The sequence below is a fragment of the Notamacropus eugenii genome, chromosome 3 (genome assembly GCF_028372415.1).
Source record: "Notamacropus eugenii isolate mMacEug1 chromosome 3, mMacEug1.pri_v2, whole genome shotgun sequence".
In the NCBI taxonomy this organism is placed as follows: domain Eukaryota; kingdom Metazoa; phylum Chordata; class Mammalia; order Diprotodontia; family Macropodidae; genus Notamacropus; species Notamacropus eugenii.
The window spans coordinates 106,949,607-106,963,983 of NC_092874.1; the positions used below are offsets into that span (position 1 = coordinate 106,949,607).

Sequence of the window (14,377 nt, forward strand, 5' to 3'; positions counted from 1 at the left end):
GTAGTAGTCCTTGGCAGTACACACAGGCAGTTAGGTAGAACTGTAAGACATGAGTTCAAATCCAGCCATAAGTACTGACTAGCTTTGTGACCCTGAGCAAGTCACTTAACCTCTGTCTGCTTCAGTTTCCTCATCTGAAAACCAGAACCCTAATAGCATCTACCTCCCAGGATGGTTGTGAGAATCAAATGAGACACAGTATATGAGGCACTTAGCAAACCTTAAAGCAGTATAGTTAGATAGACAGATAGATGGATAGATATAGATAGATAAGTATGCTAGCTCTTATAACTGTTAATAATAATAAAAGTTTCTAGTGGAGATAACTTGGTCCAGAATTGCCATCCTAAGCCCTTCTATTCAAGGAACAAATCTGCATGACTCTGCTATTTGCCCCATGCTTATTTGTTGAGCCAATACTTTGCTGGCTGAGTTTCTGAAGATGTTGCCCATGTGGGGTCGTTTGATTCCACTTGTTACAGTCGAAATTAAGGTAAACTGAGACACAAAGTTCCAAGTGAGATCAATTTATTAATAAAATGCAAATTTACCAATCAAAGGGACTCAGTTTCCTCAACCAAAGCTAAGACCCCCAGTGAGGAGGATGGTTCTTTTTTTCTTGGTTTTGGGGAATAAAGAACAAAGAACAGGACTTCATAGGTGGGGAACAAGTTAGGATTGGTTAAAAGAGTTCAATATGATTGGTTACAAAGCTAAGGTGGAGATGACAATACACTTGGTTGGAAATTGGGAATGAGGGTCTAGTAACAATTCCCCCCTTCCCGTATGACTAAGAAGTATTCATTGTTTAAGTCTACCTGCGAGATTAGAGATGTTAGACCAGACTTCTTTGGATAAGAAACCAGGCATCCTTGAAAGGTAACTTGGTGGTATATAGATACTAGACTAGACTCTCCAATGTCCACCCACATCCCTCAAGGACAGCAGATTTCTTTGAGGCAAGAATAGAACAGTAATTAATCAGCAGGAGAACTAGATTTCTAAACTTAACTTATTTTGGGTTAGTTGAAATTTTGTACTAAGTTCAGACAAAGAACCATGATTTAGGCAGTTACAGGACAAGATCAATTAACTGTAAATAGGATCAATTAAAATATGATACAGAATCAAGAGTATCATTTCAAACTCTTGGATTTTTGTCATTCCATAAGTTCCATCCAATGATGAGTTATAGGCAGTTATATTTGACAAATCCAATACATTTGTCTATTATCATCCTTTACTCACTGAAGTGGTATACTTATTCTATGAGTATTTTTATAGATTTGTGATGTGCTAATTACATGTATAATAATACTAGAAATATCAAAACATCACTAAGTAGAGAATAGGGAGTGAAGAAGACTTAGGTCAAAATCAGACCTCTGCCACTTATACAAATGATGTGATCCTGAGCAATTCACTTAACTTCACACATCTCAAAAAATTCCCTAGGTCCCATCTAGACAGGGTGTAGTTTGTGCTGATGAAGGAAATTCTCTATTTTGACATAAATCATAGGCTCATAGATTTGTTTCTAGTTAAAACCTTAGGGGTGATCTAATTCAACCTCCTTAATTTATAAATGTAGAAATTCAAACTCAGAGGAATAAATTACTTATCTTATAGCCTTAAATTAGTAAATGGAAGAGCCAGGACTTGAAACCAGGTCCTCCAACTACAAATCCAGCATGGTACAAATACAGACACAAATACAGATAAATTGAAACAGGGTGCAGTTGAGGTTATGCAACATAAATTTGTAGTAGGTCCAATCAGTACAATTTCATGATTTTCATTTAGCAGCAGGTATGTAGGAGCAAAGGCAGTAGATAATGGGAGTGATATAAGTCTGAGGTTTGGCAGAGCAAGACTGGCAAAAATGATGAGGGGTAAGAGAGTCAAGAAAAGAGAACAGTGTAGAGTTGAAATGGTTCACCAAAGAGTCAGGATGGGTAAGGGAGGGGAGTGTAGCTGGTGCAGGGATGACGGTCTGGCTGATAATTGAAGGGTCAAGGGATTGGAGGTCACAGTGCTGATGAAGAATAAGACTTGGAGTTGAAGGGGAGAAAGTAGAATGCCAATAGATTGTAATCAAATATGGGAATTTCTGAGCTCATGCACATGAAAGTGGTATATTTGTGGGTAATGGCAAGAAGGGTATGCCTGTCTTTTGTGCATGGCTGAGGTAAAGTGGAGAAGTAGGTCATGCAAAATGAGTAAGTTGAGGAACTGTGATGTTAGTGTGTTTAGGAAGTTATCAATATGTATGTTGAAGTCCCCTAGTATGAAGGCAGGAGCTGGGGAGGAGAGGAAGATTATAAACCAGGCACTGAACTCAATGAGGAAAGAAGAAGAGTTTCCTAGAGATCAGTAGAAAACACCTACCAGAATTTTGATTATGTAGTAGATATAGAGTGAACCTCAAAGAACAAGATGTTACTTGGTGATGGTGATAGAGTGAGAACCTGCAAGTGGTAATGGGGAATCAGTAGTATTTCAAGTCCCTGATCTTGACCAGTGAATTGGGGGGAATGGGTGAAAGTATAGCCAGTGATAGAAAGGGTGACCAGGGAGGTTGTATCATCAGGAGGGAGCCAGATCTCAGTGAGAGCCAGAAGATGGAAAGAGTGGCAAAGGAAAACAATCTAAGATGAAAAGTTTGTTGCCTAAAAAGCAGGCATTCCAGAGAGTAAAATGGAAGGGATGAGTAGCTTTGCTTTGCATCCTACAAGCTCCAATGGGGATTCATAGTGGAACATTGTCCAGGTTGGGTTGAGGACAATGGGAATAAAGAATCAGGCAGCAGGAGATGGAGAATAGAGTTTTCATGAAGACAACCAAGGGGTCAGCATCACTAGGATGCCAAGGATATGAGCAGAGCGGTAATTTGTTAATCTCTGAGGAATCATTTCAGGTACATGTTCATTGTCCATAGAGGTCTGGCCTCAGGACGGTGATCTCTCGAGGCTATAGGCACTTCAGGGGAGGTGACAAGTGCTTAAAGTTGAAGAAGTGGTGTTATTCCACCTCCCCCAAGGCAGAAGACCATGCTTGAGACTTGGTGGGATAGCCTTTCCTCCTCTTCCCTAGAAGAGAAGAGTCCGGTTTTGGTTGCAACATGTTGTTCCTCTTTCCAAGAAAGGCAGGAAACAACATGATGGATTGATGTTTCTCCTCTTCCCCTGCAAAGCTGGAAACTAGGCAGGAGAAATTACATGATGGAATGGCATTTTTTTCTCCTTACCTCAAAGGCAGGAGACAAGTGTTTCAACTCTTCCCCTGGGAGGCTAGAGACTAGGCAACTTGGCATGGTGGAACAGCATTCCTCCTCTTTCCAAAGGGACCAGAGACAAGGTAGAAGACCCAGCACAATGGAATGTAGCTCTTTAAATTTTACCAGGGATTTGCTCACAATAACTCTGTCAAGCAGGGATGGCCGGAGCTATTATTCTCACTTAACAGATGAAAAAATTAGGGCACATAAAAGTTAAGTGACTTGACCTGGTCACACAACAAGTGTCAGGCCCAGATCTCCTTTTAGTTATTCTTTACCTTTAAATCTGTGGCCTGTTCATCATGGACTATCCCTCTGAAAGGCCTGTCTCCCTTCTCCCATTGATGAGCTACTCTGGGACCTCTGTTTGGCAAAGAAGCTCAAGGGCTGACCTTCCTCCATTGCTGTCATGGCCCTGTTCCTGACTTTCTGGACTTCATAATCATGTCCCTATGCCAAGTACCTTCATTCCACACTCTACATTCCACACACAGTCATGTGCACACACACATGCACACACATACACATACACACACACACATATACACACAGAGCTTTTCCCTTTTGTGTATCTTCCCCCAGTAAGCTCTAGGAGGGCAAGAACTATCTTTCTTTTTTGCTTCTATTTGTATCCCAAGCACTTAGCATAGTTTCTGGCTCATTTTAAGCATTTAACAAATATTCATTTCCTGACTTCCTCCCTCCCATAATTTGTTTGGCCATTCACTAATAGGGAGGTATTCTTTCACTACTACCAATGAGCTAGTACATATATTTTTATATATCTGAGTTCTCCTCATCTTTCTTTGATCCCTGCGTAGGTTTTTAAAAATAAATTGTATTAATAAATGAAAACACATTTATATAGTGTAAACTAAACTACCGTATATTTATATGACAGTTGGTGCTTAATAATTATAATAATAGGACTTAGAACTGCAAGGGAACTTAAACATCATCTAACCTAAATCAATTTTTTATAGGTGAGAAAACCAAGACTCAAAGAGAAGAAATAAATTGCTTTATAAGGTCACAGAGCAAGTCACTAGCTGACTCGGGGCTAGAATTTGATTCTAGAGGTCTTTTCTTTTTATTATATATTCTATGACATATCCTATCTCATTTGACACAACCTGATGAAATAAGTAGGACAAATATTATAATATCTATCATATAGATTAGGAAACTGAGGCTCAAAGAGGTAAATTCATGAAAGGAAGTACTTTACCCAAGAAAATAGGCTTGTCTTCTAAATCCACCTCCAGTGTCTATTACCTTCCTTCTTTCCTTTTCCTTCCTTCCTCTCCACCTTTCCATCCTTCTTTCATTCTTTGTTACTCTCTCTTTCTCTCTATTCTCTCTCTCTCTCTCTGTCTCTCTGTCTCTCTGTCTCTCTGTCTCTCTCTGTCTCTCTGTCTCTCTGTCTCTCTCTCTCTCTCTCTCTCTCTCTCTGTCTCTCTGTCTCTCTGTCTCTCTCTCTCTGTCTCTTTCCCCACCCCAAACATTAAGAAGCAAGAGAGGGTTGGGAAATATCATAAGATTATGGTTTTACAGCTTGAAAGGTCATGAGAGATCATTTGGTCCATCCCCTTTATTTTTAGTCAAGGAAACTGAGACTCAGAGGTAAGGGATCTTCCTAAGATCATGCAGATAGTAAGTGGCAGAACCTGAATTTGAAGGCCCGGGCCTTCTGACCTCCTCTTAGCATTGTTGTTAGTAATGCCATGAAAACTTTCAATAAAATTCTTTTGTGCTTTATCAATAGCATATAGAGTGATAAAAATAATACTTCATTTATCTTCCTTATCATGTTTATGACTCCTTAAATGACCTTTGGTTTCTTAATCAAGTTAGGCCAAAAACTAATTAGCCTACAATCTTGACATCTGTATATGTTGCATGTCCCTATTTTCTTTACTCAAAGAGAAGTTTCCAGGAAGATCATTCATTATCATCATCATCATCATCATCATCATCATCATCTCAAGAGTTTTGATAAACATATAGGCACGTTAGGGTTAAAATCAGTCCAGAGGAAATAGGCATGAAATGAATTTCAGAAAGGGAGAGTGAGAACAGCATCTAGAACAAGTGACAGGTTCCATATAATGTACATCTATAAAATCATAAAGCTTAGGAAGGAGCTCCAAAGTCCTCAGAGGATAGCACTAGAAACCACAGGAAAGCAGAGACTGCTGCCATGTTTCATCACAACAGTGAACAAGAACTTTTGAACAAGAACAAGTTTTATTTTGGGCTTGGATCTACTCTGTGATGATAACAGGTAAGAAATACACCTGTGCCTTGAATAAATAAGATAATATCTCCATACTTTTTTGAAAAAGAGGCCTTCATGTTAATGACTCCTTTTAGTGAAAATAAAGGGGAGAAGTAATTATTTTAAATATAATAAGCACTGAGTAAATGTTTGTTGAAATGCACTATATGAAAAAGTTATTTAGAGGCAAAGCCAAGATGGCAAAGTAAAAGCCGAGACTTGCTTGAACTCTCCCCTACACTCCTCCAAATACCAGTAAAAAATGACGCTAAATAAATTCTAGAGCAGCAGAACCCACAAAATGACAGAGTGAAACAAATTTCCAGGCCAAGACAACCTGGAAAGTTGACAGGAAAGGTCTGTTTCATCAGTCTGAGAGAGGAGCATAGTCCAGCATAGGCTGGGCTGACACAGATGGGGCCAGAGCAAGCTTCAGAGGACTGAATCACTGGCAACTGTGTCATTTTCTAGACTACTCAACCCACAAACATCAAAGATAACTTAGAAAGTCAGTAGGAAAGATCTGTTGGACCTGGTGAAAGAGGAGTTCTGTCCATCCCCAGTCTTGGGGTGGTGGAGGAGGCAGCAAAGGTAATGACTTCTCCCAAAGCCCTCAGTCCACAGAGAGTGTAGGGTTCAAGCAGCTGATCAGAGGGAGATTTCAGCGATCATTTTGCTGGTGTTGAGGCAGGATTCTCTTGCTTTGCCCTGCTTAGATCTGAGTTGTAGTGTTGGGTGGCAGTTCTGGAATAAGGGGGAGTGCTGGCATGACAGAACTTGTGGTGGTAGTGGAGAGAGAATTCTCTTCCCAGTTCCAAGGCAGAAAAAAGTACTTGTGATCTCTCACAGACCACAGCACAGACAAGGAGAGGAGCAAACACCTCTCCTTTGATCATACCAGCTTGGAAAAGCTGAAAATTTACAGGTCCTAAGGTCCCAAGGTTACAGATCTCTGAAAACAGCTGCACAAAACCCCTGATGCTTAGGACAGTACACGCTCCACACTGGAAGCAGAGTGTGACCTTGACAAAGAGCTAAAAAGTCATGTAATTGGCTGGAAAAATGAGCAAACAGCATAAAAAATCAGACTCCAGAATCTTACTTTGGCAACAAGGAAGATCAAAACATACAACCAGAAGAAGACAACAAAGTCAAAGCTCCTACATCCAAAGCCTCCAAGAAAAATATGAGAGCTCAATGGGAGCTCTCATGGGAGAGCTCAATAAAAGATTCTGAAAATCAAGCAAGAGAATTAGAGGAAAAATTAGAAAGAGAAATGAGAGTGATGCAAGAAAATCATGAAAAATGAGTCAACCACTTCCTAAAGGAGACCCAAAAAATACTGAAGAAAATAACATCTTAAAAAATAGAAACACCCAAGTGGCAAAAGAGGGCCAAAAAGCCAATGAGAAGAAAAATGCCTTAAAAAGCAGAATTGACCAAATGGAAAAGGAAGTCCAAAATCTCACTGAAGAAAATAATTCCTTGAAAATGAGAATACAGTAAATGGAAGCTAATGATTCCATGAGAAATCAAAACATTATAAAACAAAAGCAAAAGAATGAAAAAGTAAAAGACAATGTAAAATATCTCACTGGAAAAACAACTGACTTGGAAAATAGATCCCCAGGAGAGATAATTTAAAAATTAGACTACCTGAAAGGTATGATCAAAAAAAAGAGCCTAGACATTATCTTTCAAGAAATTATCAAGGAAAACTGCCCTGATACTCTAGAACCAGAGGGGGAAATAGAAATTTAAAGAATCCACCAATCACCTCATGAAAGAGATCCCAAAATGAAAACTCCTAGGAATATTGTAGCCGAGAGTTTCCAGGTCAAAGAGAAAATATTGAAGGTTATCAGAAAGAAACAATTCCAGCATTATGGAAACACAATCAAGATAATACATGATTATATCAAGGGATCAGAGGGTTTGGAATATGATATTCTGTAGGTCAAAGGAGGTAGGATTAAAACTAAGAAGAATTGAGTATAATACTTCAGAGAAAATGGACATTCAATGAAATAGAACACTCTGAAGCATTCTTGATGAATAGAAAATTTGACTTCCAAATACAAGACTCAAGAGAAGCATGAAAAGGTAAATAGGAAAGAGAAATCATAAGGGACTTGTTAGATTTGAACTGTTTACACTCCTACATGGAAAGATGATATTTGTAACTCATGAGATCTTTCTCAGTATTAGGGTAGTTGGAGGGACTATACATATACCTATACATGTATATATATATTTATACACACACATATATATATATATATATATATATATATATATATATATATATATATATACAGACAGAAGGCACAGGGTGAGTTGAATATGAAGGAATGATATCTAAAAAATAAAATTGTGGGGTGAGAGATGAATGTACTTGGAGAAAGAAAAAGGGAGAGCTAGAATGGGGTAAACTATCTCACATAAAAGAGGCAAGAAAAAGTTTTTACAATCGAGGTGAAGAGGGAGGAGGTGAGAGAGAATGAATGAACCTTACTCTCATAAGATTTGGCTTAAAGAGGGAATAACATGTACTCTCAGTTGGGTATGAAAATATATCTTGCCCTACAGGAAAGTAGGGGAGCAGAGGATGAGAGAGGGAGAGGGTGACAGAAGGGAGGGCAAATGGGAGGAGGGGATAATCAGAAACAAATACATTTGAGGAGGGACAGGGTCAAAGGAGAGAATAGAATAAATGGGAGCGGAGATAGGATGGAGGGAAATAGAGTTAGTCTTTCACAACATGACTATTATGGAAATGTTTTGCATTACTACACATGTATAATCTATATCGAATTGCTTGCCTTCTCAATGAGAGTGGGTAAGGCGGGAGGAAGAGAAAAGAATGTGGAACTCAGAGTTTTAAAAACAAATGTTAAAAATTATTTTTACATGCAACTGGGAAATAAGATATACAGGCAATAGGATATAGAAATCTATCATGCCCTACAGGAAAATAGAAGGGAAGGGGATAAGAGAAGAGGGGGTGATATAAGGGAGAGCAGGTTGGGGGAAGGGACAATCAGAATGTAAGCTGTCTTGGGGTGGGGAAGGGGAGAGATGGGGAGAAAATTTGGAACTCAAAGTCTTGTGGAAATGAATGTTGAAAATTAGAAATTAATTAATAAAAATTTCTTTTAAAAGAAAGAAATGCACTATATGGAAAAAGAAGGCACATTCAGATCTGGAAAGAAGCAAATGGACAATTAGAGGAAGGTAAGAAAATTTATTCAGAAAAAAACTGGAACTATAAAGAAGAAAGACTTCTTTGTGACAACCAGAGAGTGATCTCAGTTAAATCAACAGGAAAAGAATATCAGTTTGCCAAGGAGCTAGGCAAACAATATAATCTACCAAAAATAGATTGAATTCAAGTTGCTGAACCTTCTTTAGAACTGAAAGATTTCTTAAGAATTGTTTACATAAATTGGTATATAAAAGTGGATACATAAAGCTGAATGTCATCTATCCTGAGGTCTTGTGCTTGCTTGTCTCTGTGTAATAAGTCTCCACATTTAGGATTACAAACTTAGAATTATGAGGGCCCCCAGAAGTCATCTAGTGTAATTTCCTCACTTTACAGGTGAGGAAATTGAGGCTTAGAGAGGTTAAGTAATTTGCCCAAAGTATGTAGCAGAGATCACATTTTAATGCAGATCATCTGACTTCAAATCTTTTGGTTGCAACCAACATTGCACTGCACCACTTAAAATGTACTCAAGAACACTGTCCTTGGAGTAGCTTTTAATCTTGGTTACTATTACCACCTTTATTGCTTTAAGGTTGACAAAACACTCCTTCGCAAGAGCTCAAAAGGTAGATAAAAAGGTGACATTCTACAGCCACAAGAGGGAGCCTCAAAGTCTTCAGATGGCAGCTCCTAAAACTAGTTCTCCAAAAGTGCCCCAGAGAAAGAAAATGCTGATCTAAATTATAGAGTGTTTAACATCCAGTTAAGAAGAAAGTCCCAGACCCAATGACAAGCATGCAAATGATCAGGGATAAAGTTTCATATCAGATTCCCCCGGAGCACTTGCTTTGCATCTTGTCATCTCACATGAGAATCCATAAGCAAATTACAATCTTTTTGTAATCTCACTAGTCCGCAAGGATACGTGGACACATGCCCAGCTGGGCCTAGGAAATCAAGACATTTTCCTATTTGCATCCCTGCGCCAGGGTCTTCTGGGGAAACTATATCCTGTGTAGCATTTTGATTTGATCAAAGTCCTAACATCACCTGTGAGATGGCATCTGAAGACTTGAATACCTAGCACCTGGTGTGTGTGAAAAGAGGAAAGGTAAAACCCAAATATTTTATACCCTAAAGAAAATTCAAGAATTGTGCTTTTCCCCATCCTTGCAGGATCTTGGATTTAGAACTGAGACAGACCTTGGAAATTACCAAGTTCAAGCCTCTCATTTTATTATTGAGGGAACTGAGGCACATAGAGGTTAAAGGACTTGCCCAGCATTACATAGGTACTAGTATCTGAGGCAGGATTTGAACTAAGATTTTCCTGACTTCAAGTTGAGCTGTCTGTTCATTGTGCCACCCACGCTTACCACATCTTTTTCCCCCATTTCCAGGTCAGGAGAGAGTAAGTTCAAGTTGTAAGGAGTAGTTCCCAAATTAAACAGTACCCCCTCAAACTGTTTCATGTTGTCCTGGGAAAAGTCATTCTATTCATTCCACCTACAGAAGAAACAACATGGCCCCTCTGTCCCAGGTCATCCCAGTGTCCTATGAAACCAAGTGAATATATTTTTTCCTTTCCTTCCTGGAGTTTGCAGTGGGGATCCTCAGCAATGGCTTCATTGTGCCGGTCAATGTCTGGGACCTGGTGAGGAGGCGCCAGCTATCCAAAAGTGACCTTGTGCTACTAAGCCTTGGCACCTCTCGGATCTTCCTACAGGGTTTGCTGTTTCTGGATGTCATTCACCTCAGCTATTTCCAAGTGGCAAGAGACTCACTGGATGTCAATTACAAAACCATCCTCTTACTTGGGATGCTTGTCAACCAAACAAGCCTCTGGTTTGCTACCTGCTTTAGTATTCTCTACTGTGCCAAGATTGCACTAGTCTTTCATACCTTCCTACTGTGGCTTAAAGGCTGGGTCCTCATGGCTATGCCTCAACTGCTACTGGGCTCTCTGATTTTCCCTTGGATCAGTATCATCCCTTGTGTTTGGAAACATTTCAGTTTATTCTCCTCCAACTCTACAGTTTCATTCTCTGGAAACATTACAGAGAAAACCATAAAGAAAAGTTTTCTTTTTTCCAGCTTCTACTTTCTTTGCAATTTGGGCAGCATCTTTCCCTTCGTGCTGTTCCTGGCATCTTCTATCATTCTTATCATATCCCTGGGAAGACTCATGAGGACAATGACAGCTCAAACTAATGGTTCTGGAGACCCCAGCCTAGAGGTCCACATCACTGCTCTCAAGTCCTTGATTTCCTTCCTTTTTAGCTATGTAATGGAGCTGTAGCTGCACTAGCTTCAGTTCCCCTGACCCTATTTTTTTCCAACAAGACTGGAGTGATGGTATGTGAGGGGCTAATGGCTATTTCCTCTTCAATGCACTTGATCATTCTGATTCTCAGCAACACCAAGTTGAAAAGAGCTCTCAAAAACATTTTGCATTGCATTTAGTGCTTTTTAAAGTCATGTGTAGTCTAGTGGAAAAGGTTCTGGACTAGATTTTGATAGACCTGGGTCGCTGATTTCTACACCTGGAGCACATTTGACCTTGAGCAAGGAGTATAGGTTGGCCCTCATTCAGGTCAGTTCCTTGGTCATTTCATTCCAATATTAGAATGAAATAAGACACTGTGAGGTTATTCAATAGTTAACAAAGTATACAACACTTAGTTTTGGTAGATGACCTGCTTCCATCCCACACCATCCAAACTCTTTTTCTAAACAGAAACCTATCTGGTCAGTAGGAAAAACTATGCTCACTGCCTGATTTCACTCCAGATTTGCTTTCTTATGCCCTTAGATTAGACAGACAGACAGACAGACAGACAGACAGACAGATAGATAGATAGATAGATAGATAGATAGATAGATAGATAGATAGATAGATGATAGAAGATAGGTAGATAAGTAGGGCATTTTTTAAGTACTTACTATGTTCTAGGCATTATGCTAAATGCTAAGGATATAAATACAATTCTCTTCCTTCAAGGACCTTACAGTCTAATGGGGGAAGAGAATACATAAAGAGGAACTATAAAGCAGAAGCTACATACCTGGTAACCTGTTGAGGAGATGGCTAGGAAGTGGTATGGGGGTTTGGCTTCTGACAAGATGGCGTCTAGGGGCAGAGTCCAAAGTTGCAATGGAGGGAGATGAAGATAAAGGCAGGAGCATAAGCAGGATGGTGAGGAGATAGCCTGAAAGTGATGTGGAGGCCTGGTTCTAGACAAGATAAAGAGAAAATTTACCATATCAACATGGTCCAAGCTCACCAGAAAGCTGCACCAACCACTTTGCAGCTTCTTGGAGATGACTTCTTTGCCTTTTAGGGAAAGAATTAGTCTAGCATACATGGTAGGGTAATGAGTAATCCTAAAACAAACTGATTCTATCACAGAGAGTTTCTTCATATTTATGTCTATTTCTCCTGTATAACAGAATATGAGAATCTTCTCTTCTTACCTGACAAACATTCCAGGATGCACCCAAGGCATAATTCATTTTTTTTTTAATTTTTTCATTTTAAATTTTTAAAAATTCACCAAGCATTTATTAAGCACTTAAGATGATGTGTTAGCTGTTAGGGATACAAAGTAAAAAATAGTCTCTACCCTCACAGAGCATGGATTCTAATGGGAGACATAAAATAGTATAGTGACAAGAAAACTGAATTTGAAGTCAGAGGACTTGAGTTCAAATACCAGGTCTGTCATGTACTAGTTTCATGACCCTCAGGCAAGACACTTAACCCATCTAGATTTTATCTGTATAGTGAAGGAACTGGTTAATTTGCTTTTTAGGCCCCTTCTGGATCTAGGTCTATAATCCTATGGACAAATAAGTAACTAGCAGCTAATAGGAGGAAGAAGAGAATTCTAGGGGAATTAGAAAAGACTTGAACCAAGTAGGAGGTAAGCCTTGAAGGAAGATAGAAATCCTAGCAATAACACAAAGAAAGATCCACAGGCAATTTAAGCAGGCAGAATAATACTTGTACTCTGCATTTGCTTCTGAATTGAAAAAAAAATCAGTGGATAATATGATGTCATTTCCAGGATAGGATAGAATCCCCTTATAACATAGACTCAGACAGGCCATGGGTCAAATCATGTCTTCTGAGGCTTACTATGAAAAAAAACAATTTAATACAGCCCATCATATAGGGGCAAGTCCTTGTACCAATGAAGTGATATTTAAAAATATATGACTCTGTGGAAACTGTACAATCTTTTCTAGACCTCACCATTTTTAATAGAAGCATAAGGTTCTTCCCTTCGAAGAGTTTCCAGTTTGATAGAACAGACAGCCTAGTTGTGTACTCGTGTGCATGTGCACACACAGGAATGAATGAAAAAACAAATAAATAAGAAGCAGAAACATTCTCATGCAAAATATGTAAATATGAACATGTAACATGTCTCAGGTTCTTCCAAAGTTTTGGGTGACCACATGCTAGGTCTGACCTTGGGGAATGACACAAGGATGTTGATTTATTTGCCTCTTGGACTTTTCAAAATGTCCTCAATACAAATGGTGTCTTAAAGGAAGCTTAAATACTGTTCAAGTCTGGTTTTCCCCAAGCATCACTAAAAGGAGTGATAAATCAATAACCTCCGGAAGCATGTGAACAGGCTAGGAGGTGAACTTGAGACTTGGAGAAGTCAGGAAGTCTGTGTGTGTAGAAATGTCCACCAAACAACAACATCCATCAAAGTGGCACTGCCTGACTGCAGGAAAGTTCTTTCATTATAGAAGATCATCACCAACCAAGAAGATGATTGTTCAAGGTTGTTTTACTGGCAGACATATTTGAGAAATTGTTGGAATGGCACCAAGCTAAGATGAAATGTAAAAATCCTAACTGGCAGTCTTGAAAAGTTCTAATGCGGTCTAAATATCTGTATCCCAGCTTATTGTAACAGTAGTTGTAGTTAAATGACTGAATCTTGTTATATATTTGTTGTGGTCAAACATGCACATTGTGAATATCCTGTATTTTGCATTACTTTTTTGTGTGTAGGGATAAATTACCTGTCCCTTACTTGATTCATCTTATATGTTGTGTACCTTTTTTTTACTCACCTCTTTTGGGGAGCCATATGTGATTATGTAATTAAACATATAGGGAGTGGTACTTCAGCCAAAAAAGTATGAGTACTCTTTCCATTAGAGGCAGTTTGGCCCAGAACTGAGCATGACTCAAAGTGAATGCCTGGGGGAAGAATAGTAAAGAGCAGAAAGTAATGGTAGCTTAACCAGCCCCTGGCAACAGTTCCTGAAAGTTAGGTCTGTATACATATCTTGTCAGATGGGTGCCTAAGTGTAGAGGAAAAACAGAATAAATGATTTGGACACAGGGAAGCCCCAAAAGAGAGAGAGTCCCAGAACCTTAGAGATGTTCTCTGATAGAATTACCCAAGGGATCTTTTCTGTAAACATGGGATCTGGCTATGACTCGTCCTTTCTTCTTACTCTGATACCTCTTGTGTCTCTTCCAATCCTCCTCTCTCACAATTCCTCCTGCAATATCAAGGGGCATGCACACTCTCAGTGAGATAGCTCACAAAATTTGTTTTAGCATAGTAAGGGGAGATTTTTGTAT

General features: G+C 39.1%; 1 protein-coding gene across 1 annotated transcript; it reads left to right on the top strand.

Annotated features, from left to right (window-relative positions):
* The first annotated feature begins 10,285 nt into the window (after nt 1-10,285).
* On the top strand, nt 10,286-11,253 carry TAS2R38 (taste 2 receptor member 38). Its single transcript, XM_072650298.1, is given in 2 exon segments — nt 10,286-11,048; nt 11,051-11,253. Coding segments are annotated over 2 exon segments (966 nt in total).
* The last annotated feature ends 3,124 nt before the right edge of the window (nt 11,254-14,377 follow it).